This window comes from Pyxicephalus adspersus, chromosome 5 (genome assembly GCF_032062135.1).
Source record: "Pyxicephalus adspersus chromosome 5, UCB_Pads_2.0, whole genome shotgun sequence".
In the NCBI taxonomy this organism is placed as follows: Eukaryota; Metazoa; Chordata; class Amphibia; order Anura; family Pyxicephalidae; genus Pyxicephalus; species Pyxicephalus adspersus.
Window position 1 is genome coordinate 20,159,541 of NC_092862.1, and position 24,239 is coordinate 20,183,779.

Consider the following 24,239-nt stretch of genomic DNA (forward strand, 5'->3'; position numbering starts at 1 on the left):
AAAAAGAACTGCTAATCTGTATAAAGGTATCTATCTCGGTAATTACCCTGACAGCCTGAATTGACTTGGCCGCCCAGCACTGCTCACCAGAGACTGCCCTCTCTGCCTCCCTCCCCACTCCCCACTGTTACACTCCTTCTCAGGCAGGCACTGTTCTGCTTTTGTTTACCAGGAAGGGACTAAAATGAAAGTGTCCTGGAGTAACCGACACAAAGTTTCTGATGTTGTCTGACAAGCTGCTGGTAATCAGCAGGGAGTGGTAGAGCAGGGCTCTGCGTTGCCTTTGCAATCGACCAGTAGATCGTGATCGACGTGTTGGGTACCCCTGTGCTAGGGTATCTTGACTCTACATAGGTAAGGGATATCTAAAAAACTTCTGTGGTTTAATTAAATGAGGAACAAACAAGATGACAATCTTCATTTACATTAATTGTTTGCCCCTGTGAGGGACAGCTAGTGACATGGCTATGGACTTTGTAAAACGCTATGTAATATATTGGCGCTATATAAATACTTTGTAATAATATTAATAATTTACACTAGGGATTGTAAATTATTCAGAACTGGAAGGGATACTGGGAATATTTAGATATTAGGAAAAAGGGGACTATTGTATCTAGAGGTAAAGATTGGCATTGGGAGGAGGACATGAACACTGGTAATACTTTTGTTGTGAAGAAGAATAAATATAATGTTCCATTAAACTATGGGTACACTTGGAATCTTTATTATACTGTTTTCATTATATCAAGATTACCCATTTGTTGTGTGAATATTGTTATATTATATATTGTTATAATTGCCTATTTGTTGTCAACATATTGGAATTACTCTACTAAAGGAACATCTGCTGTTCCCCAAGCAAACTGCATTACAAAGTGATCTTTCACTTATAAATGAGATAAAGCTCTGGTGGCTGAATATCTATTCATGCATTATTGGGTATTCCTTCCTTCACTATATTCGATAATATTATTATTAGCCAGTATATATAGTACCGACATATCAAGCAGCGCTTTACAAAGTCCATAGTCATCCTGCGTTACATCCTAATGTTGATGTTTTGCCGTCCCATTGCAATCAGATTGTCACTGTCCACATGCACTACATAACAAGCTGAATGTGGTTTTGTGCAGGGTACATTTTCTATTTGTTGTTGGTTGCAATTGTTTTTATGAAACTGGCCTCTAATGATAACAATAGTTCTATATGCACTCTGGCCTTTGCAGCACTAGGTGCCAGGTTCAAAGCTCGGCCAGGTCTCTATCTGTATGGAGTTTGCAGGTTCTCCCCATGACTGCATGAGTTTTCCCCTGGGTACTCCTCCCACATTACAAAAACATGCAGTTAGGTTATTTGCCCCTTGCAAAAAAAAAAAAAAGTGACCGTAGTACAATTAGAGCCATGGTGAAAAGTCTTTGCCATCACACAAGTATATCAAAAAAGCTAATATAGAAAAATTTGTATTTTTTCTTCAATTTAAATTTTAAAAGGGGGTGAATGATTAAAAGGTACCTTTATGATCTCACTTGATATGCCTGTATACCTCACAAGTTTCAAATCTGAGAATAACGCTATTTTTGTACTATTGCACTTATATGTATTATATTTTTTATGGTCTACATTGGAAAACTACCCTATTTTTCGCCGTATAAGACGCTCCGGAATATAAGACGCACCCAATTTTAAAGGAGGAAAGTCTAGAAAAAAAAGATTCTGAAAGATTATTCCCCTTCTGATCACTCATGTGCCATTCATACCGGTATTCCCCTTCTGATCACTCATGTGCCATTCAAATTCCCTTTCTGATCACTCTGTGCCTTTCAAATTCCCCTTCTGATCACTCTGTGTCATTCAAATTCCCCTTCTGATCACTCTGCTTTTTTTCCACTGTACGGCAGTTAGGACAGGGAACAGCAGGGGGCGCTGTGCCGGCTTCTTTCACTGCAGCCAGGAGAAGACACGCGCTGCCAAAGAGGAGAGGAGACACACGCTGCATGCAGCCAGAGACACACGCAGGATCGGGTATCGGGTGAGTATCTTATTTTAATTATTTTATAACACATTTGTCGTATAGGACGCACCAACTTTTCCCCCCCAGTTTTGGGGAAGAAAAAGTGCGTCTTATACGGCAAAAAATATGGTACTTTATTGCCTGTTGTGTTTAGACTTTGTTTGTCCTCATTTTTTTATTCTACTGAAGTCTGGTTAATTATTGGCGTGCTTCTTTTGTTTTAAACCTATTCATTTGTGCAGTTATGCATTTTAACTAATTTGCATATCAAATTTAAACGCTGGGTTAAAGCTGGAAAATGCCTAAAACGCAGGAAACCGCGGGAAAACGTCCCATTGAAATCAATGCAAGCGTTTACCCGCGTTTACCTGCATTTTCTGTGTTTTTGGGCGCTTTCCAGCGTTAACCCAGCATTTTAATTTTTTAAATGTTGCAAGCAACGTTTAAGAGTAATATCATAAATGTCCTTGTGTAGATTAACCCATTTTAATGCATGGGGATTTCAAAAAAAGGCTTTAAAAGCCTCAGGTTAAATGCTGGGAAAACAGTCCGTGTAGACTAAACCTAATGTAATTGTTTATTTTATTTGACATTTTCTATAAAAACTTTGAAAAAAAAAAAAAAAGAGGTGTTCCCTGTAGAAAAAGAATGAGGAAACTCAAAGAAAAGGCGAGGAAACAGGTTCAAGAAGGTTGGGGGGAGGGTGATGAGTTCATTATCATTGCTTCTGGAAGGCTAGGCCTGGATAAAAATAATGAATCTATGGTTTGTCACATTAAAAAACCATTTTATTGGGTTATTAGATTTTTTCCTATGAAACAAGGCTCATAATAAGCAAAGGTTCCACCAAATCTACAACATATCTCCCCCAGCTGTAGCACCACAAAAACATTGCTCACATGGCTGCACTTTAAAAAGCAAAGTAGATTGTAAGCTTTTCTGGGCAGGGGTTCTCTCCTCCTCCTGTGTCATTGTTTGTAAATGTATCTGTCATTTGTAACCTCGATTTCATATCAATACTGTTTAATAATATTATTATTAAATAAAATTGTTATTATTATTATAATAATGTAATATAAATAGCAATCCACATATTACATTGTCATACTTGTTTATGTAGCAAGCATTTTAGAAAAAGATTTGTCATATGGATATATTATAGCTTTATTACTCACTTAATTTTTATTTAGCAGAGTGAGTTTAGGTTCACATATTCATGGTGTGTCAGTCTATGAGCCTCATTTATTAAAACTCTCCTAATCTGGAGAGGATACACTTTCATCAGTGAACCTGGGCGATCCAGCAAACCTGGTCCTGTGCACTGTATGTGTAAATATTTTTTATTTTACATTTCCATCTCTCTCTTTCATGTGTCTTGTCAAGTTGTGCATTGGCTGATGGAATATGAGAGAGAAGGAGAACTCAATTATTGGACATATCTGCTATTTACAGTTCTGGCAGGGTCCTGTGTTGTACACAGGGATTTGGAAAGTAATTTTTAAAGGAGTGGAGACTCTAAATAACTCGAGAATAGAAGCTTCACTCTAGCTCAGGGGTCTGCAACCTGCGGCTCTGGAGCCGCATGCGGCTCTTCAGCCTCCTTGTTGTGGCTCCCTTCGGCTGCCACGGGGAGATCTCTGAGGGGGATCCCCTTCCTCCCAAGACACTACGGAGGAGGGGGATTCCCTATCCGGTGTTCTAATGAAAAAAATCTACCAGTAAAATAAATAAATCTACCACGGGGGCGTGTACAAATGGGTGTGTACAATGACATCCCCCTCCTTTGAACCCCAATTCCTCTGGAATGGGGAGATGTACAAAACCAAAAATGTAGGTGCAAGTGGGGGACACCTGTGACTAACACCCCCTAAAATTTAATTGTTAGGCTATCATCAGAACATAAAGAACTCTGCCCATCAAAAAAATCTACCGTTACACATTGCTGGAGGCACCTGAACCCCAATTTCTCTGGAACAGGAAGGGGATACAGGTGAACAAAATTAGAGGTGCAAGTGGGGGACACCTGTGGCTAACACCTCCTAAAAACTCCACCCATCAAAAAACCCCTACCCTGTTACACATTGTTAGAGGCTTCTAGCACCTAAACCCCAATTTATCTGGAAACGGGGGTACAGGTGAAAAAAATTTGAGGTGCAAGTACGGGACACCTGTGGCTAACACCTCCTAAAAATTCATAAAAACTCTGCCTATCAAAAAAATCTACCCTGTTACACATTGCTGGAAGCATCTAGCATCTGAACCCCAATTTCTCTGGACCGGGGGGGAGTCGGTACAGGTGACCAAAATAGAGGTGCAAGTGGGGGACACTTATGGCTAACACCACCTACAACTGAATCGCTAAGGCATCGTCAGAAAATAAAGAACTCTGCCCATCAAATGGGGGCATAGTTCAGTGTTTCATTTATTTCAAAGTAGGCCTACAAATGCACACTTGTTGTAACAGGTAAAATTAAAAAAATAATAAAACTTTAAAAAGTTTATAAACTGTGTTATGTTTTGCGGCTCCAGACTATTTTTCTTTAGTGGAAGAGGAGGCAAAATGGCTCTTTTGATAGTAAAGGTTGCTGACCCCTGCTCTAGCTACATAATCAAACCTGTATACATAATCCTTATATGTAACTACAGAAAAAGAAAAGATTTTATAGTTTTTAGACATCCATTTCTCTTATATTGCATATATAGATGATATTTATAACCCTGCACTAATATTAGCGGTGTAGTATGGGTGAATATGTTTTTCTAAATGTGTTGACTTAATATTTTGATTAATCCATAGGTTGCACTTGATATAAGAGATGGACATCTCCGCCTCTACAGGTAGTTGATACACCAACTCTGTTGCAGATTTTTGGTGAATTTCTAAACTAATATGACATTAACTAATATGTTTTATCTTCCTGTATAAATGTTAAGATAAGATTCACTTGGTGGATCTTTATCGGGAGAAGCTCATCCAGCATATCACTATGGTACACCCAGTGTTGGACCATCTTCTGCAAGAAAGTCTTCTGACTCAGGAACATTATAATATGGTTATGGCCCAAGAGACAACCCAGGAGAAGATGAGAATGCTTTATAGATTCAGCCAAGGATGGAGCAACTCTGACAAGGATATATTCCATATGGCTCTGAAACAATATAACCCAGGGGTTATTGATCCCCCAGGCACAACATTTCTATCAGGTATTGTTATCCAATCAGTTCCCACTATATCAAAGCATATACATGAAGAATTCAAGCCAAAACTTTTCGTATAGCTTTGTATAGTAGTGGGAAGAGGTGGGACATCTGGTACAATTTGTTGCATTGGGAAAAGATAAAGGAAGAACTATAGATCTTTATATCTGATATAAATTTAAAACAATATCTTTCTAGAAAAAAAAACAATATACTGTATTTTAGAGTAAACTACAAAAGCTAAAAGGTGTAGAACCAAATTGAAAAATGTGGTTCCAGGGACAAAAATGGTCTGGGATTAAGTTGTTGATAACCATTTATATATGGTACAGTTAATGAGGTTAAAAGCTTAAAAAAATCTAGAATCTGGCCTTAAAAATTGATAAACATCCAGAAAGATACTATGTTGATTGTCAGCAGTTACATAATAAATTCAACTTCCAATGAATTGCACAGGAAATAAATTTTTATTGCAGCAAGACCCAAGCAATATGAAAATAAAGAAAAAGATTGAATGGCAGGTGGTACATAACCAGTATCAGGAGATGCACCAGCAATGATTGATTCACAGATGTCCATGAGATGCTGGACTGTGCCCCAGACCACTAAACACATTATTAGTAAACACCACAATTACATAAGGGAAATAGAGTTAGTTGGATATGGATAGGGATGTCAGGCTTAGGGAGACGGGGCCTCTAGGGGATGCTATGGCTTGCACAGAAGTGGTGTGAGCCCTGGGAAGGGCCAAGGCGCAGAATCTAAGCAATAACCAGGTCTTCTCCAGAGCCTCTAGTAGTGAGGATGTTGCGCTGCTGGTTACTGCCAGGTTGCCTTCCTTGAGCACACCAGGGTGAGCAGGATTATGCACAGTACCAAATCACTAGGCAGGAGTATTGTCTAGGAAGGCCAGGGTCAAGGCAGGCAGCAAGCAAGAAAGATCAGGAACAAGCCAGGGGTCAAGAACCAGGAATCCAGGAAATAGACACCGGGGACATGGAGCCACCGCAGACACAGGGAATACAGGAACACTGGAACAGCACAAGGGAGAAGGCATGGAAAGACCAGACTGGGCAAAAAGGGGTTAATGCAGGAGCTGGACAGGGAAAGCACTGAAATAATCACCAGGTGTAAAGGAAGTGTTCAGCAGAGCTAGGGGGCTTGTGGAGCTTGTAGAGACACGTTGCACAAACACAAAATGCTGGATCTGAGCTAACTAAGCAGCCAGGTATGATTAAAAAGCTATTTGCTGATTGGCCGACGGGAGGAGTGATACTAATTAAATCTGGCGCGCCTGGGCTCAGAACTGGCCGTATGCTCAGGTGAAAGGCATCTGAGCTTTAGCAAGGAAGAGGTAAGTGTGACAAGGGACAGTCACAGGGTACATGAACATATTACTTGATGGGTATTCTAGCTGATTCTCTCATCAATCCTTACGGTCATGTTCATAATTGTAAATTACAGGGGTAGGTTACCATTTTAGGACTTACTAACACTCTTTTTTAACTCTTTTATACTAGATTTAAGTGTAAAATGTAAGAAGTCCACAACGCGTCGATTCCAGAATGTTAAAGAATATAACTCCCGTACAGGGGAGACAGTTAGTCTACAAAAAAAATATACACAAGTACTACTGCTAAAGAAGTATCGTAACAGAGAAGAGAGAGAAGAAGAAATAACATCTTTGGGTAGAAGACATATTGAACTTATGAATGAGAGATCTTCTGGTAAATATTCCCCAACCACAATCCAAGATCTGTTTAAACCTGATGAAGATGGCATTATTCCTACAACTATAGTGCTACAAGGACCTGCAGGGATTGGAAAAACGATGACCTCCCAGAAGATCATCCTGGACTGGGCCTATGGGAATCTTTATCAAGACATGTTTGACTTTGTGTTCCATTTAAGCTGTAGAGAACTCAACAATGTAACCAGCAACGTAAGCCTAGCAAGGCTTTTGTCTAGATCCAGTGGGCTGCAATATTCAGAAGAAGCGATGAAGTTGGTTCTTAGAGATCCTGGTAAAATACTCATTATCATTGATGGTTTGGATGAGCTCACGTTGCCCCTGGAGGATCAGTCTGAGGTTTGTGAGGACCCTTTTAGGGAAACACAGCTAAAATGTATTCTTAAAAGCTTACTAAAAAGAGACCTTCTATGTGAAATGTCTCTGGTTATTACCACAAGACCGTGTGTTTTACAGAAATTGAATAAACTCATTGAGGATTCTTGCAATGTGGACATTTTAGGATTTACAGGGATAGATCGGGAAAACTATATCTATAACTTTTACAAAGATAAAAATATTGCAAGGAAGGTTCTTAAAATAATAAAAGAGAATGAAATTCTGTTTACTATGTGTGCCGTCCCCATCACATGCTGGATTTTATGCACTGTTTTGGAACAAGAAATTAAAAAGGATTTGGGCTTAATTCAGTGTACAACAACCACCTCTGTCTACATCCTCTACTTGAAGGGTTTGATAAAATATCATGGAAGTAAACGGCCAATGCTCACTTGTCTAAAGAAAGTGTGCGCTCTGGCCCATGAGGGAGTTTTTCATAAAAGAATTCTATTTGAGGAGACAGATCTAAGAAAACATGGACTCTCCATGACAGAGGTAGAGTCCATGTTTCTGAATGAGAACATGTTTCACCAGGACATTGGAGTCAGCACCTGCTACAGCTTTATCCATCTGACCGTTCAGGAGTTCTTTGCTGCTCTGTATTATGTGCTGAAGAGCAGAAAAATCTTCTCGAAAAAAAAATTAGCCCTATACTGGCCATGTTGTTTTTTTGGAAAGTCTTTGACTAAGATGTATATGAATAAACCACATTTATCAGTAATGGTCCAGTTTCTATATGGGCTCACAGATGGTAATCAGTTGAAAGAGCTGTCAGAAATAACGGGATGTGAATTATCATTCCGGGCTACATCTGCCATGAGAAGCTGGCTTGCCCATGATAATGATAAACATGTATTTATAACGGAATTAATTTGCTGCTTGTACGAGATGCAGGATAAGGACTTTGTGCGCACCGTGATGTCTCGAACTTCCGATCTGACACTTCAGTTATTGGGGACCACGAGCTGTACTCAGCAGCTGGCCTATTGCCTCAAGACCAGAGAAAATTTCCAAAGAATGACATTTCTGTGCTGGAAGATGGAAATACAGGATCTGCAAATATTGTCTCCAATTCTGCAAAAATGTTCAGTGCTTAAGTAAGTATTTTGTATATGTCTGTAAATATAATTTAAAAATAATTGTATAACTCTATAAATCATGGTTCATGGTTATACCAGTATATGTCACATGATATGTTCTGCTAAATATCCTGATTCATGACAGTGCTTGTGCAATAAAGTGCAGCTATCACTATGTCGCAGTATGGAACAATGACATCATGGAGAACCCAATCCGTGGAGTTCCCTAAGCACATAAATTGTAGTAACAGACAGTTTTCCCATCACCTAGACACTTTGAGCAGTATAGAAGGGAGGACACATACTACCCTAAGTATGACCTGCTATGAACCACAAAGGTTATACTTGGTAAAATAAATTATTTATAATTTGTGTGTGTGTGTGTGTGTGTGTGTGTGTGTGGTGTGTTTATGTACATTTTCTCCTACCTAGATGGACAGGTGGACTGGTTAAGGATCTGTGGGGTAACTGGGGAGGGGGCAACCACCTTTTGCTCCCATGAAAAGGCTGGTAGATAGAAAATTAGCCACTTAGTCCTTGGCACCTGGAGTGCTCAGTGAAAAGTGAGGATCCTGATGGTCAGCGTTGGTTTAGGGAGCTTGGGGAAAAGAACTTCTGTTTTTGGGGGAATCCCCTGAAGCAGCCCCAGTGTGGGAGGGTATCAGTATATCAGGAGGACTTCACATTTGTCTGTCCCTTGTTATTTAGATACAAACCTGCATGGTTAGCGTGCCAGGCTGGTTCATTCAGACAGGGTGGGGCGCACTGTTACACTGTATAAATACAATTTCATCCTCAGAAAAAATCAATAAAGTGAATGAATGGATGTATCCACCTGTTCGTTCTTTATCAAACTTTGCCAAAAACATTTCAAAAAAGTTTTACCCAAAGCTGTTACTATACCATCAAGGTTTACCTTAGCAAAATTTGGACTAACAAGATGTACCCCATAAATGGGGTACACAGACAGAATCCTATTAAAAATGATGGGCACAAATTCTGAACCAACAGCAGCTGTTTTTATTCATTTGCACTCTCTTTTTACATTGTCAGTATTTCTTTGTAGTGATTCCAAGGTAAGTTTTTTTATAATTACTATTATTTTATAATTATTGTAACCGACCTACCATCTTAACATATGATAGCAAGCAGAGGCATAAAGCAATCAGCTCATCTTATGTACTATCATCCTTTTACAGATTTAGTTGTGCGGATGAAAACTCATTACCATTTGAGATTCTCTGCTCCATAATCAATGAAAGCACATCTGTAAAAGAACTGGCCATACATTGGCCTTGTCTGCAGGATTCTGATGTGAGACATCTGTGTGAGTTAGTCCAACATCCAGGATGCAACCTGCAAACAGTGAGGTGAGAATTATATTTGATATAGTGATACTGGACTATAGTGGACTTTACCTAATACCTAATAAAGTATTTATCAATTTCCAGGTCCCAGAGTTAACATTCCATGAAATGGCCATAACCTTCTGATTTTATTGCTCTTCTCCAGCTTTCCACTTGGAGCAAGAGGGAATATTTGTGTTCATATTGTAACTGTATGTTCAGGGGCCTGCATGCCATGTTATAATAGCTGTAAATGGTATGGGCATGGAGTTGATTAGAATAATGAATAGAATGGTTAGAAATCAAGGCTGGTAACAGTCAAGATGTCATGGCTACAGAAGGCCAGTATATGATAGCTTGAGATGGTCCGGGTATCATGATTGGAGAAATTTAGGATATTATGACTAGCAATGACAAAAAAATATGATTAAGGATGGTCTGGAGATCATGAGTGGAGACTGTTTCAATGTAAATGCTGCAGATAATCAGAACATCATGGATAGGAATAGTCAGCATATGATAGTTTTAATTAGTCAGGAAACCATAGCTGAAGAAGGTTACAATATCAGGTCTGGAAATAATCAGGACATCATGGTTGATGAACATAAGAATATCAAGTCTGGTAATAGTCATGGCTACAGAAGGTCAGGATAAAATAGCTGGAAATGGTCAGAATATCATAGCTGGAAATAGTCAAGTTATCATGGCTGAAGATTGGCTGAAAATATTATAAAGATATATCTGGATATGATTGTCAGATTTTGGTAAGGTCACAAATTATCTTTGTTTTATCTATGTTTTCTTTTTCTCTGCACAGTTTTAGATGCATGGTGACCATGTGGAGCTGTGATTACATCTGTCACCTTATCAGAAGTCAGCCAGAGACAGAGTTGCATGTGACATTTTTAGTTGAACAAGAAAATATACTCGCAGATGCACAGCGTTTGTGTGAAACATTGAGACTCCCTGGTTGCACCTTGAAAACGCATGCATTATACAACCAGAAAGGAAATGCAACACTCGAGTGAGACTTGACAAATATTTTATAAATAGTTTAAATCAGCGGTCGTCAACTGGTGGTCCACAAGTAAACTATGATGGTCCGTGGCTCTGGCCAGTGGGCCCCCCAGGGGGGTTCTTCTCCTGGGGCGTACGGGCCAGAGAAACGGACCATGTCCTTTGTATGGACACAACTTGCCCACTCTGGTTCTGACATCATGACGTCAGTTTCTTCCCCTTTAAATAAGACATGGCTCCCTAAGCTCCCCAAGCATGCGTGGTCCAAGTTTGGTGAATTTAGTGGTCCGTGAGGTCAGAAAGGTTGGCTATTACTGGTTTAAATAATCTATTTATATGTAAATTAAACACTTAAATGCACCCCATGTAAACTGTTAACTTTTTGTTACATAATTAAACAGACAAAAGATTTCATTCAAACAGTGCCTACAGGTAAAGGTGATACACAAAGAAAAATGCTTTTTTAATCAGAATGATTGTGTTTGTATACTGTGGAAAAGCTAGGGACACCCTTGTCCTTAGAGGCTAGTTGTGCCCTCTTTAGCATAAATTACTTTGTATAACTGTCCACCATTCATTGATATTGATTCCTCTATGCTAAATTTTCTAAAAGAAATTTAAAGGAATTTTTTTCTTACAAGATGGTTGTGAATTTTCTTGGATGAAATTTAATCCCCTTCCCACAACATTTCAATAGGATTTGAGTAAGGACCTTTTTTTAGCTATTCTTTGTTAAATTTGCTGCAAACAATTACTGTGTTGAAAGATCCATTCCCAGTTCACCTTTAGCTTTCAGAAAAATAACCTCACATTTTCATCATACTTTGATTTGATGCAGAATTGATAGTTAGATGACTACAAACTTCTCAGGCTCTGAAGCCACAAAGTAGGCCCACACAATAAATGATCCACCTTTATACTTTTGGTGTGTGGTCGCTCTGAAATGTTGTCTTCAGTTTGCACCAAAAATGTCTAATGTTACCAAGCAGCTCCATTTTTTCTTTACCAGTCCATAGCACATTGTTTAAGAAGGCTTGCGTATATGCTCAATGGAAATCTGTAGCCTTTCTTTACTTTTATGTTTGAACTGGGGTCCTTTTTGGTGGTGCATACACTTTGACAGCAACTGTCTGTGCCATTCTTCAAAATATATAACCTCCACCATCTATCTGTGGGCTCAGTTTAAATGAGGATCTATTGTTTGCCTGCTAAAATATGTTGAAAAGGTCAACAATTTACATGCAGTGGACATACGTTTTCACATGACTGTAGATATCCATATTAATACTATGAATTTGTTCTACTTTCACCTGTCGGCAAGCATGAATTTAGCTGAGCATGCTCCAACAGAAACATGGTACCCCAGCAGACAGTCTTTCACCAGTAAGATCCCACCACTGGTACACACATAGGGCCTGATTTATTAAAGACTGGCAAGGATACATTTTCATCAGTGAAGCAGGGTGTTCCAGCTAACCTGGAATGGATTTCTTAAATGTCATTTGCTATTTGATAGCAAAAGTTTTCAGTCCTGGACCAGATCTATTCCAGGTTTGCTGGATCGCATTAGTTCACTGATGAAAGTGTATCCTCTCCTGCCTTGGGGAGCTCTAATAATTCAGGCCCATAGGTTGATCTTTCCTCAGTAAGACCCAACCTCCAGCACACACATTTTGTTTTTTTCCCAGTGATATTCAATTCTATATTTGGTTTTTATTTTTTATTCATTAAGATTTATTTTCCAGAATATTAGGATTAATATTACTTTTACCCCTGTGGGCTCTCATTTCCAGCTCACACACATTGATCTTTCCTGTGAGACTTCTTCACACAATCTAACACAGAAGTCGCCAACCAGTGGTCCGCAAGCAAATTTTGGTGGTCCGCAGCTCTGGTTGGTGTGCCCCCTATTGGGGGGGGCGCAACGGCCAAAGCCACGGACTATATTTCCAGTACAGATCGCAGGCTCAGGGCAGTGGGCGGGTTGTGTCTTTGGACACAACCTGCTCACTCTCCTATAGCAGGCTCAGACCTGCAATGGGGGAGTGGGCGGGTTCTGGCATCATGACATCACTCTGGGGGAAGTTTCTTCCCCTTTAAGTAACACACGGCTCCCCATGCATGCATGGTACCATGCATGTAGTGGTCTGTAGGTTCGAAAGGGTTGGCGACCACTGAGCTAACACACAGATTGCATATTGAATAGTGTCAAAGGCATTTCTCACTAAGCCTGTACACAAAGTTTTCAGTAGCCTTTCTCAAGCTTTTTACACGCAATGAACCCTTGAAATTATTTTCATGTGTAGAGGAACAATGCGCCTGATTTATTAAAGCTCTCTAAGACTTGAGCTTTTATTAGTGAAGCTGTGTGATCCAGCAAACCTGAAACTGATCTGGTCCAGGATTCAAAACATTTGCTAGGAAATGATTTTAAGAAATCCATTCCAGGTTTGCTGGATCACCCAGCTTCACTGATAAAAGTGTATCCTCTCCACCCTTGGAGAACTTTGATAAATTTGGCCCAATGTACACTGGTGGTTAGTGGGAAGAATCACCCCCTTAGAAACATCTAAAAAGATCATTGTGTCATGCTGCTGACTGTTATCCTTAGCTCCAGAACTATGCAGCCATCATGACATAGCAGGTCAATCAGACACAGTGCAAGGAACATCTAGAAGCCCTTGGATGAACCTTCTGGGTGGTCTAGATGATCTATAGCATTACCCATTGACCTGATTATCATTGAATCCATTCTATTTAAAACCCTAGAAGAAGAGATTATTAAACAGAAAAATGAAAACTAATTTAGATGGACACAATCACTTATTTATAGATATGAAAAGAAGATCATAGATCATGCATTAGAATTTATTTCTGAAGCTTTGTAAATCTGATTAAATGAAAAGGATGAAAAAAAGTGTTTATTTTCACTTAATTAATTGATATAGGTTTGTTATGTTGTCTAATATTTTTATGTCGATGCACATCAGTATGCATTAATGAGTACAGTGTTAAGACCTGTGATGGTGTGATGAGAACAGGAACGCAGAACAGACCAATAAATGTCATTGTTTATAACTGCAAAGCCTCCTAAACAATTACAAATGTTTACTGATTGGTTGTTTTTTGCCATCGCTCTCTGCTCAACATTCTTTGCCATACAAAAAAGGCCATATATTTAAAGAAGCTTTTCACCAATATACCTAAATAGACAGAAAGCATTTCTGTCCTCAATGGAGACACAAATGGTCGCTGGTTCTGAATTACACTTTCCTATTGAATGTAAAATCTCACTGGCAATGTTTCTTTTTGTTAGATATGGATGTCTTTATTCTTTCCTGACACTGAAGTATTCCAAAAGAACTATATGACCAGATTTATCAACACCTTGATGAGGTAAAATACAGACTAATAAGTTGTTATTTGTCTCCTGTAGGTAATGTAGCAAATTTTGCAAAACTGATTTCATCATCTATAAAATTTTGGCAAAACAGAAGTTCTTAGTTTTAACCATTTTTCTGCTTAGGTTGCCTAAAAAATTTACTTTTTCTTGTTGTTTTTTTCTTGGTATAGGTTTTTTGTTTATTCAGGATAGTTTAGTTTTATGTGTATTTGGAATTCTTTATATTTGTGCTTTTGTCCCCTTTTTTGTTTGTACATGGATGTATTTGAGTGCTGCTGCTTTCATTTCCTTATGTTAGTCTTTTTTGCAGTGAATCTAATGAGGGGCAGTAAGAACAGCTTCAGTCTAGACAAAAGTAGCTTCCGAAACTGTCTGGAGCCATTTAAAGTAGAACAATAGTTGCACTTACAAAATTTGTGAGCAGGGAGGCCTTTATTGCAGAAAGGGACCGTCAAAATCATCCCTGTAGTAAAGTACACTTACCTGACTACTCTCTACATTTTTTAAAAAATTGATGGGGGGGTGCCAGGCCTAAATGAACTCCCAGACACATACATGGAAATTAGAGTACCCAGCCCAGGATGAAGGATACTTTTTCATTTTTCCATTTAGTTCTACTTTAAAGCCCATTGTACCATAATTCCTGTTTTTACAGATCTTTCAGGTAAATAAAAAAGTAGAAATCTGGTCTATATAGGGGTATGCACCTGTATAATAACTGAAATGGTTATTACTATGCTTCCCAAATGTACCGTTCTGTTCAGATTAACAGAATGACCCTGATTTAATAAAGCTTATCAAGACTGGGGAAGATTAACAGTGAACCTGGGTGATCCCGCAAACCTGGGATGGATTTCCTAAAAGTAATTTATTTGTTAGCAAATGTTTTCATTCCTGTACCAGATCGATTCTGCTGGATAACCCAGGTTCAGGCCCAATATATTCAGGCAGGCACATGATGGCACCATGGTTTCCCAGACATGGTGTGCTAAAAACATTATCCAAGAGAAGCATGACACATGGCTTAGGGTCACAACATGCATCTCAACAGATTTGGACCCCATTATAATGGGTATAATAGTCATGGGGCATTATCAATTAATGGTGAAAATTTGGGTTCCTGATCATGAACTGGGGTAAAGGCACCTCTAACCATTTACAGATTTTCTACTAGTAATTCCTGCAAGTTGACATATCCTCTCTGTGATAATGTATGCTGACCAATCAGAACAGGCCACATCCAAAATACCCAAACATTATTAAATCTCTAAATTAAGGGTTAATAGGAGTCAGCCTAATAGTAAATTCAGGTGGAAAGATGGAAATTTGAATAACTGAAAAAAATAATTAATGCTAAACAGGAACCACATTACAACATGATTTTTTTTTCTTCAGATATCATCAGATCCTCGTGGACATGTATCGTTCTGTGAACCCTACAATATGCAACCCTCTTAGAGATGAATACTTGCCAAACAAAAATGTATATAGATGAAAAGCAATGCACCTGATTTATTAAAGCTCTGCAGGGCAGGAGAGGATACATATTCATCAGTGAAGCTGGGTGATCCAGCAACCTAGAATTAACTTCTTAACCTCCCTGTGGCTCGGGGTGGATTTTCTTTACCAAAAGCGGTAACCCCAAGCCACACTCAGGGTGAAATTTCCAGGGAGGTTAAAAGTCCTACCTTGTTCCCAAGTTCCAGCGGTGCCTGCGGTGTCCTCCAGCGATGTCCGGTGTCTTCTGTCCCTGCGGATGCTGGCGGGGAATCTGTGCAACCTGGTGATGCCCGGCCGGCATCTGTATCCCCAGCATGTGAGCGTTGGGGACGTGAGACCAGGGGAAGCAGATGCTGGCCGGCCATCTTTTTAGCGAGTTTCAAGCTGGAGGGTGGGACCGTCATGCAGGTAGGCAGGAGTGGGCGGGAAATGTAAAATAATGAGAATTTTTGAATGTACTGCTTTTAAAAATCCTTGTTAATCATACTGCCGGGGAGATTTAGTCATTTGCTATTTGTTAACAGAGTGGACAGAGAAGAAGCAGCAACAAACTGAATCATCTCTACTATTGCCAGAATGTTTTTATTATTTTGTATTGCAGAACACGTGATTGACTCTCTATGGATTCTCCTTCATTACCCTGTCCAAGCTCTGCCATACAGGTGATTGGAAGAGGATGTTAGCAAGTTCAGGTGCTTGCAAGATTTGTATTAAAAATACCTGTACATCATTATTTTTTCTTGTACATATTTATTATTTTTGTTTATATGTGTCCGTACATGTCTTGTCATTACGATTTTGGAAATACTGAAACATTATACAAACCTTTTTGTAAAAGTAGATGATTCCTAATTAACGTGGCATCAAATAGGCATTGAAAAAAGTTCATTGCACATTTGATGTGAAAAAAGTGAGTTGTGCATATTGTTGTTGACTCATCAGCTCCACTGTTGTAATAAGGGGGAAGACTTTACATTTCTCTGTACAGACTTCTAGAAAACTCAGTGAGACAATAATTTGAAAAGGGTGTATGTGCTTACAAAGTGGATGAAGTTGAAACAATGGGAAATGTGGAAAAAAAATATAATAAAATGGAGACACATTAATAGATGAAATGCTTTTGATATTTTGTAAAACTGTACATTTACATTTCTTAACATTTTATACTTCTTTTTGTTTCTTTTTGTAACCTATGTGAAAACACAGAATAAATGGAAACATTTTGTATTTTTAATATGGGGTTTTTTTCTATTTCAGTAATGGCTGCCATAATTTCAGGAAAAGCTGGATTTAAAAGACCTAAAAAAAAGCTATACAATTAGAGGTACTTTTCTGAAATGGATGACGAAATTAAAAAAAATGAAATACAAGAAATGTCTTCACTGATGAACAAAATCCAGAATCTAGAGTTAGTTCATAAACATACACAGGCAGAAAAAACTCTAATAGAACTAACAGATTTGAGACAAAAGCTGAAAGACTTACTCTTTGCACAAGTTAAACATGCATACCCACTATCCTCAAAGTTTTTTTACGAACATGCTAATAAAAGTGGTAGATACTTAGCTAGACCTCTGAAAGTGAAACAGGCCCAGGACAATATAGCGCAAATTAGAGATAAACATGGTCAAGTATACCTAAAATCGGATGAGATAGCCAAACAATTCCAAGCATTTTACACACAACTCTACAACAAAAAATCCTCCCCAACACCCTGAAGGGGAACTGATTGACAGGCAGATAGCCATACGTACCTTTTTAGCTAAGTATATCTCAATCAAAATATCAGCTGAAAATGCAGAATTACTAGAAAGACCAATATCAGACCTGGAATTTCAACAGACCTTAAAGCAATTGAAACCAAGCAAAACCCCAGGTCCAGATGGTTTGACTACTCAATAATATGAAGCCTTTGACCCCATTCGAGTATTTAATTCATTCAAGAATGACAAAACACCACTCCCAGGATTTCTGGAAGCCCACATTACAGTAATACATAAAGAAGGCAAAGACGCGTCTTCCTGTAGTAACTATAGGCCAGTATCATTGCTGAATGTTGACTTGAAGATTTTTGCGAAGATTCTGTCTAACCGACTTATTACACTCATTCCATCTCTGATAAATTTAGATCTAGTTGGATTCATCCCCGGTAGGGACTTTGGAGACAATACCACCAAAGCTCTTAATCTGGCACAATGGGCTCAGAAATCAAACCATCAATGCTTTTTCATATCTACAGATGCTGAAAAAGCATTGGATAGGTTGGCATAGGATTTTATGGTGGATGTCTTGGACATAGGAATTCTCCACAAAATGTGTGCCTGAATACTTTCAATATACTCTAAACCTTCAGCAAAGGTCAGAATAAATGGCCTTCTTTTGACACCTCTTTTGATTAACAACGGCAGCAGACAGGGTTGCCCACGGTCGGCCTTGATTTTTGTCTTAGCATTGGAACCCCTTTTGAATCAAATTAGAGAGAATGATGAGATCTCAGGCTTGTGCATAGGTAACAAAAAAATATAATCTAGGTGCATTCGCAGATGATATTTTTGTTACACTTACTCATCCTATGTCCTCTATTCCTGTACTACTTATTACACTAGAATCATTCCAATACATTTCCTATTTTAAAATCAATTACTCAAAAACCTCCACTCTTAATATTTCGCTGCCTTCACAAGAAGTGAGAGAATGTCAAGCAAAGTTCCCATTCATGTTGCAAAAAAAAAAAACTTTACTTATCTAGGCATACAGCTGTCCTCATCAGTTTCAGAACTGTACAATTTAAATTTTGTACCAGTCCTTTCAAAATTGTCAACAGATCTGAAAAACCGGGACAAATCAGCCTTTTCCTCGTTTGGAAAAGTGGCAGTTTTGCAAATTAATGCCCTACCGAGAATTCTGTATCTGATGCGAACAATCCCGATCTTTCTGCCAGACTCCTTTTTCAAATCTACATTTTTAAGTTTTAGAACATTTTTCTGGGGACAGAAACCACCTAGGATAGCAATTTGCCTCCTTGCAACACCAAAGAACAGGGGAGGTATAGGCTTACCAGATATCAGGAAATACTACGGGGCTTGTCACCTTGCAAGAATTGTTGACTGGTGTGCAAACTCCCAATCTAAGGACTGGGTTAATTTAGAACAGATATAATCCACGATACCACTGAACGCTATCCCATGGATTCAGAGAAAGAATTTAGACCCACAGCTCCTGCCCCATCCTTTCATTGGAGCGTCGTTAAGAGTGTTTACTCTTAACGACGCTGCATTCCCACTATGCCTCGAATGAGTTTCTTAAATCATGGCGAGAGGATCAAAAACTACTGGCGGGCCATTTTTTTGTCAGAGGCAGGTTCCAAGACAAACAAGCACTGCAAGCCGAGAATTGAGGACAATTAATACCGTGGTGGTCCTATTTCCAATTAAGACATTTCCTCAACACTTTAGACAAGAATAGATTATGCTTCAGACAAACAACTATGTTTGAAAAGCTGTGCCAATCCACTGGTCCACACTGGTCAAGGCATACAATATCACTGATATACAATCTACTTTCAGTTCCCCTAGACGCCAGGGCTGATGGTTTTCGTTTGCAGTGGGAGTAAGATCTGGGGATGGAATTTTCAGATGAAAAATGGGAAAATATGAACATTATTAGGAGCAAAGGTTCATAAAATGTGAACATACAAGAAAATAACTTTAAAATATGCATAAGATGGTACAGAGTGCCTCTAGACTTACATAAAATACACCCTCAAAGTGACTCAAAATGCTGGAGATGTAAATCTGCTGAAGGCTCATTTTTACACGTGGAGCTGCCCAATTATTTAAACTTTTTGGGATGAAGTTATCAATTTGTTACTGAAAATTACAGGGGAATATGATATTACAACCCCAGTGCAAATTTTGCTACACCACACAACACACCACAACAATATAAAAAAACACTTCTATTCCATGTTTTGAATGCCACCAAATTGTTGATTCCGACACTATGGAAATCAATGTCTAGGCCAACCTTACGTGAATGGTTTGCTCAAATTGATCGTATTTCAGAAATGGAGGAAATGATTATGCATCCCGGGATGCTATACCAAAATAAAAAACCACTTGGGCCTTATGGTGGAACTTTCATGACTTCCAAGAATATAGAAATGTGTAGAACGATACTTCATAGAGAGTCTGTCCTTCTGAAAGATTCAACTATTTTCTTCTGCACAATATCCCCTCCTTTTTTCTGTCTTTCTTTCTCTATCCTAAAGCCACAAGGGCAAACAGAAAAACGCACTTTTTACAACATCCTAACCAGTTTACTAATGTTGTTTACTCTTTATAAGGTGTCCGTCCTTGCTCTTTTTTTCACATGTTTATTTTGTGATTTTACATGAATAAACTTGTTAAAGCTTGAAAATGTATTAAAAATATGAACAGACATGTATGTTTATCCATTGCAATTGTATTTGACAATATGTACGTATTTCTTGCAAATGTAACATACTGTACACTGGTATTTGCTATTTCAATAAAGCTTTATTTTGGAAAAAAAAGCTTTACAGTGTATCTGCAGAGTAATCATGGAATTGTATTTATGTAAACTTAACTTTAAACTCTTCTGACAAGCAAAAACAACATCCATCAGGTCCTAATAATCTTTCCGAACCATATAGAAGGCCCTGGTCCAGTGCCAATCCAGATGCCAAACTGTCCAATTCAACTCCGCACTGCTATAGTCAGCCTCTGCTTAGTCTTAGGAGAATATTTGCACCATGCCAGCACTCGGTTACCTCCAGGACTTCTGTGTGCAAAGGAAGGATGGAGGAAAGACTGATGGAGGACCAGGAGCCCACTGAGCAGGACAGCGGACAAAATCGAGTTCAGATAGTCCAGGGTCTGTAACCAGGTGATCCACAGATAATTCAGTACAGTAGAGTCAAGCAAGCAATGGTAAGTCCAGAATATGGAGCCAGAGGTCATACACAGGTAATCAGTCCATCCAAACAAGGTATCCAAGGGTAAAGAAAAAGCAAAGTTGTGGTCACAAGCAAAGGTCAGCATACAATCACAGGGTCAGGAAACAGAGAGAGTCAGCAACAGATAATCCAACAAATATTTACACCAACAGCAGGTCAGCCAGGCTGAACAGTACAACAGGCAACTGGTGACTGGGAGCAGAAAGGCTATGATGTCTTAGCAGCCAATGTCAGGGCAAGTTCGAAGCCAGGACCTGATCTGCTCATTGGCTGCAGCACAGCCTCCGTGTATATGCCGGGGCTGCTGATAAAGGTTCATCACAGGTGAAGGCTGCACGTTAAAGGGAAGCAGGAGATGCCGTGAACTCCTGAGCAGAGAGCAGACAACTAATTCCATTTGGGATTCCTTCACTACCATAAAGTTTTTGGACACCTTTATAAGCTTGATGGACAGCTCATTCAAACTCCATGGTCATTAATACAAAATTATGAAGTAAGAGAATTTGTGAATTCAGGAAGGGAGGTTGGACAGTAAGATCTGCCTTGCAATTTCTACTCCATTCAAAGTTAAAATCTGAAAATTATCCAGAAAAGTACAACCACCCATAATATAGCACTAATGATACTAACATATGTTTTCTGTTGAAATACCAGAAAGGAGAACCTTCCTACAGAGCTCCTAGTTTTGAAACATCTGTCAAAATTTGAAGTAGAGATTGTACAGTACAACCATGGATATGTTTTGCGTGGTGAGTAGAAGGAGTAAATCTGCACATTCCTACGATTAAGATTTCCTATAAAAGAAGTGCCTGAGATGCTTAGAAGCTCAGACATTTGTTAGGGGCTGATGGGAGGAAATATGAGAGAAGTGGAGCAGATGGAAAGACTTGTGTGGGTGTGGGGACTTGTTTGACTTGTGTGGATATCAGACAGAGCACCTCCTCTAGATTTCTACTTGGTTCTATTTTTGGACCAGTTGTATAAACATTTTTTGTAAGCCTAGGACAAGTATTCATGTGGCCTCAGAACAGGTGAGTACCCACAGAGAGGTGATAACTCTTAGCTTTTTAGGTTAACACCAATAAAAAAACCCTACCCTGAATGAACCTGGGTGATACAGAAACCCTGGAATGACCTGGTCCAGGATAGAAAACATTTGTCAATTAATTGCAAATGATTTTAGGAAATCTACTCCAAGTTTGCTGGATCGCCCAAGTTCACCAATGAAAGTCTTCTGCAGTCTCAGAGAGCTTTAATAAATCAGCCCAGTGTCCCCCTCTTCTCGTGTACGCAGTACAGGGAGCACTACCAGCACAACATGGCCCAGGACATCCACATGTGAATAGCCATACCTAGTGCTGGAATTTCAAGCTACCGTTGCTTCCTAGTTCCACAATAGGCGAGTACTAACACCAATGGTCTATTCCCCTTCCAGATTATGCAGAACAAATAGTTCTTCCACTAAGCTCAAGATCTCCGTTCACTGTACAGTGTACCTGATGGAGGACTAGTCATTTGCTTTGGCTGTGGTCTTCAATAAATACTCTAAACTGCTGTAAAAACAGAAACATTATGTGCATGCTCTTTTGTTTATAATCAGAAAAAGAATCCTAGCTGACTGACAACAACTAAAATGTGAAGCTGTTGGAAAAGAGATGCACAGTAAACTTTTGCATTTAAAAAGTTTCTACTACTGAAAATTGGCATTGGTTTCATTAGTAGAGGCAAATTTATTAGAGCTCCGAGTTTTGTCAAAACGAATTCCATAAATCCATATGATGAGGATAACACTTACAGAACCAGAGTGACTTCACTGAAAAAAATATCTCCCTGTTCAGCATTGCTACCACTTGATTTTTTTATTGGTGTTAACCTGAGAAGCTAACAGTTATCTCCTCTTTGTGGGTACTCACCTGTTCTGAGGTCACATGAATACTTGTCCTAGGCTTACAAAAAATGTTTATACAACTGGTCCCAAAATAGAACCAAGTAGAAATCCAGAGGAGGCACTTTGTCAGATATCCACAAATTTGTACACAAACGTCTTTCCATCTGCTCCTCTTCTCATATGTCCATACATCAGCCCCTAACAAATGTCAGAGCGTTTAAGCATTTCAGATCTCTTCTTTCATAAAAATCTTTATGAAAAGATTCTTTATTTTATGAGAATGTACAGATTTTTACCTACATATTCTACCCAAAATATTTCCATGGTTGTACTGTACAATCTCTACTCCAAGAGCTGGCAGATGTTTCTTCAATACTGGGAGTTCTGTAGGATTATGAAGTGATATTAGTGGTATATTATGAGTGGTTGTAGTTTTCTGAATAATTTGCAGATTTCAATTTGGAATAGAGTAGAATGGCAATTGCAAGGCAGATCTTACTGTCCAATCTCTCTTACTAAATCCACAAATTCTCTTACTTCATAATTTTGTATTAATGACCATGGATTTTGAATGAGATGTCCAATAAGCTGTTAAGGGTGTCCAGAAAACTTTCTGTTAGTGTATATCAGAATAGACCTTTATTAATTTTAACTATAGTGTTAGGAGATATCTATCTGGACGGTGATCTGCAGTATGTTACACCCTGTTTATTCTCTTTGACCTCATCACTTTGAGCAGCAAAGGAGATTAGGAATCCCAAATGGAATTAGTTGTCTGTCCTCTGCTCAGCATTTCACGGCATCTCCTACTTCCCCTTAGCCGTGCAGCCTTCACCTGTGAGGAACCTTTCTCTGCAGCCCCGGCATATACACTGATACTGTGCTGCAGCCAATGAGCAGATCAGGTCCTGGCTTCGGACTTGTCCTGACATTTTCTGCTGAGACTTCATACCTTACAGCAGATACACTGTATAGCTTTTTAGGTCTTTCAAATCCAGCTATTCCTGGAATTAATGCAGCCATCACTGAAATAGAAAAAATCTCCATATTAAAAATACAAAATGTTTCTATTTATTCTGTGTTTTCATAAAATATTTCAAAATATCAAAAGCATGTTATCTATAATTGTGTCTCCATTTTATTTTGTTTCACATTTCCCATTGTTTCAACTTTATCTACTTTTTAAGCACATACACACTTCAAATTATTGTCTTACTGAGTTTACTAGAAGTCTGTACAGAGAAATGTAAATGTACCCTTATTACAACAGTGGAGCTGATGATGCAACAACAATATGCAGAACTCACTTGTTCCACATCAAATGAGTAATTAACTTTTTTCAATGTTTTTATGCTGTCACAATAATTAGGCATCATCCACTTTTACAAAAAGGTTTGTATAATGTTTCAGTATTTCCAAAATCGTAATGACAAGATGTGTACAGGCCTATATAAACATTAATATTAAATATACATTGTTACAAATATACACATACAAAAAATATTAATGTACAGGTTTTTTTTAATACATATCTTGCAAGTAACTTCCTATCATCCTCTTCCAATCACCTGTATGGCAGAGCTTAGACAGGGTAATGGAGGAGAATCAATAGAGAGTCAATCACAAACCAAAAATAAAAACATTCTGGCAAGAGTAGAGAGATGATTCAGTTGCTGCTGCTTACACTT

The 24,239-nt window shown here is 38.7% G+C and overlaps 1 protein-coding gene and 1 long non-coding RNA gene across 6 annotated transcripts in view; one reads left to right on the forward strand and one right to left on the reverse strand.

Annotated features, from left to right (window-relative positions):
- The first annotated feature begins 166 nt into the window (after window positions 1-166).
- LOC140330570 (NACHT, LRR and PYD domains-containing protein 3-like) lies at window positions 167-20,923 on the forward strand. Of its 5 annotated transcripts, none has more exons than XR_011920764.1 (9): window positions 167-354; window positions 4,812-4,852; window positions 4,949-5,218; window positions 6,733-8,437; window positions 9,619-9,789; window positions 10,583-10,789; window positions 14,099-14,178; window positions 15,581-16,347; window positions 16,943-20,923. XR_011920764.1 is itself a non-coding variant. In XM_072410809.1 (9 exons), exons 3-8 carry the CDS (start codon window positions 4,831-4,833, stop codon window positions 14,151-14,153), a joined length of 2,430 nt encoding a protein of 809 aa, XP_072266910.1. In that variant the 5' UTR covers window positions 167-354; window positions 1,902-2,025; window positions 4,812-4,830; the 3' UTR covers window positions 14,154-14,178; window positions 15,581-16,919. The 5 variants fall into 5 exon arrangements, 3 of the variants coding, with proteins under 3 accessions (XP_072266910.1, XP_072266909.1, XP_072266911.1); XR_011920763.1 differs by having other exon boundaries at window positions 15,581-16,377; window positions 16,943-20,922; XM_072410809.1 differs by lacking the exon at window positions 16,943-20,923 and adding an exon at window positions 1,902-2,025 and having other exon boundaries at window positions 15,581-16,919.
- Window positions 20,924-22,892: 1,969 nt separating this feature from the next.
- The window catches only part of LOC140330571 (uncharacterized), a 5,478-nt gene continuing 4,131 nt past the window's right edge, over window positions 22,893-24,239 (reverse strand). The window contains exon 3 of the long non-coding RNA XR_011920765.1: window positions 22,893-23,576. This is a non-coding gene — a long non-coding RNA (uncharacterized lncRNA). The remainder of the gene's footprint in view (window positions 23,577-24,239) is intronic.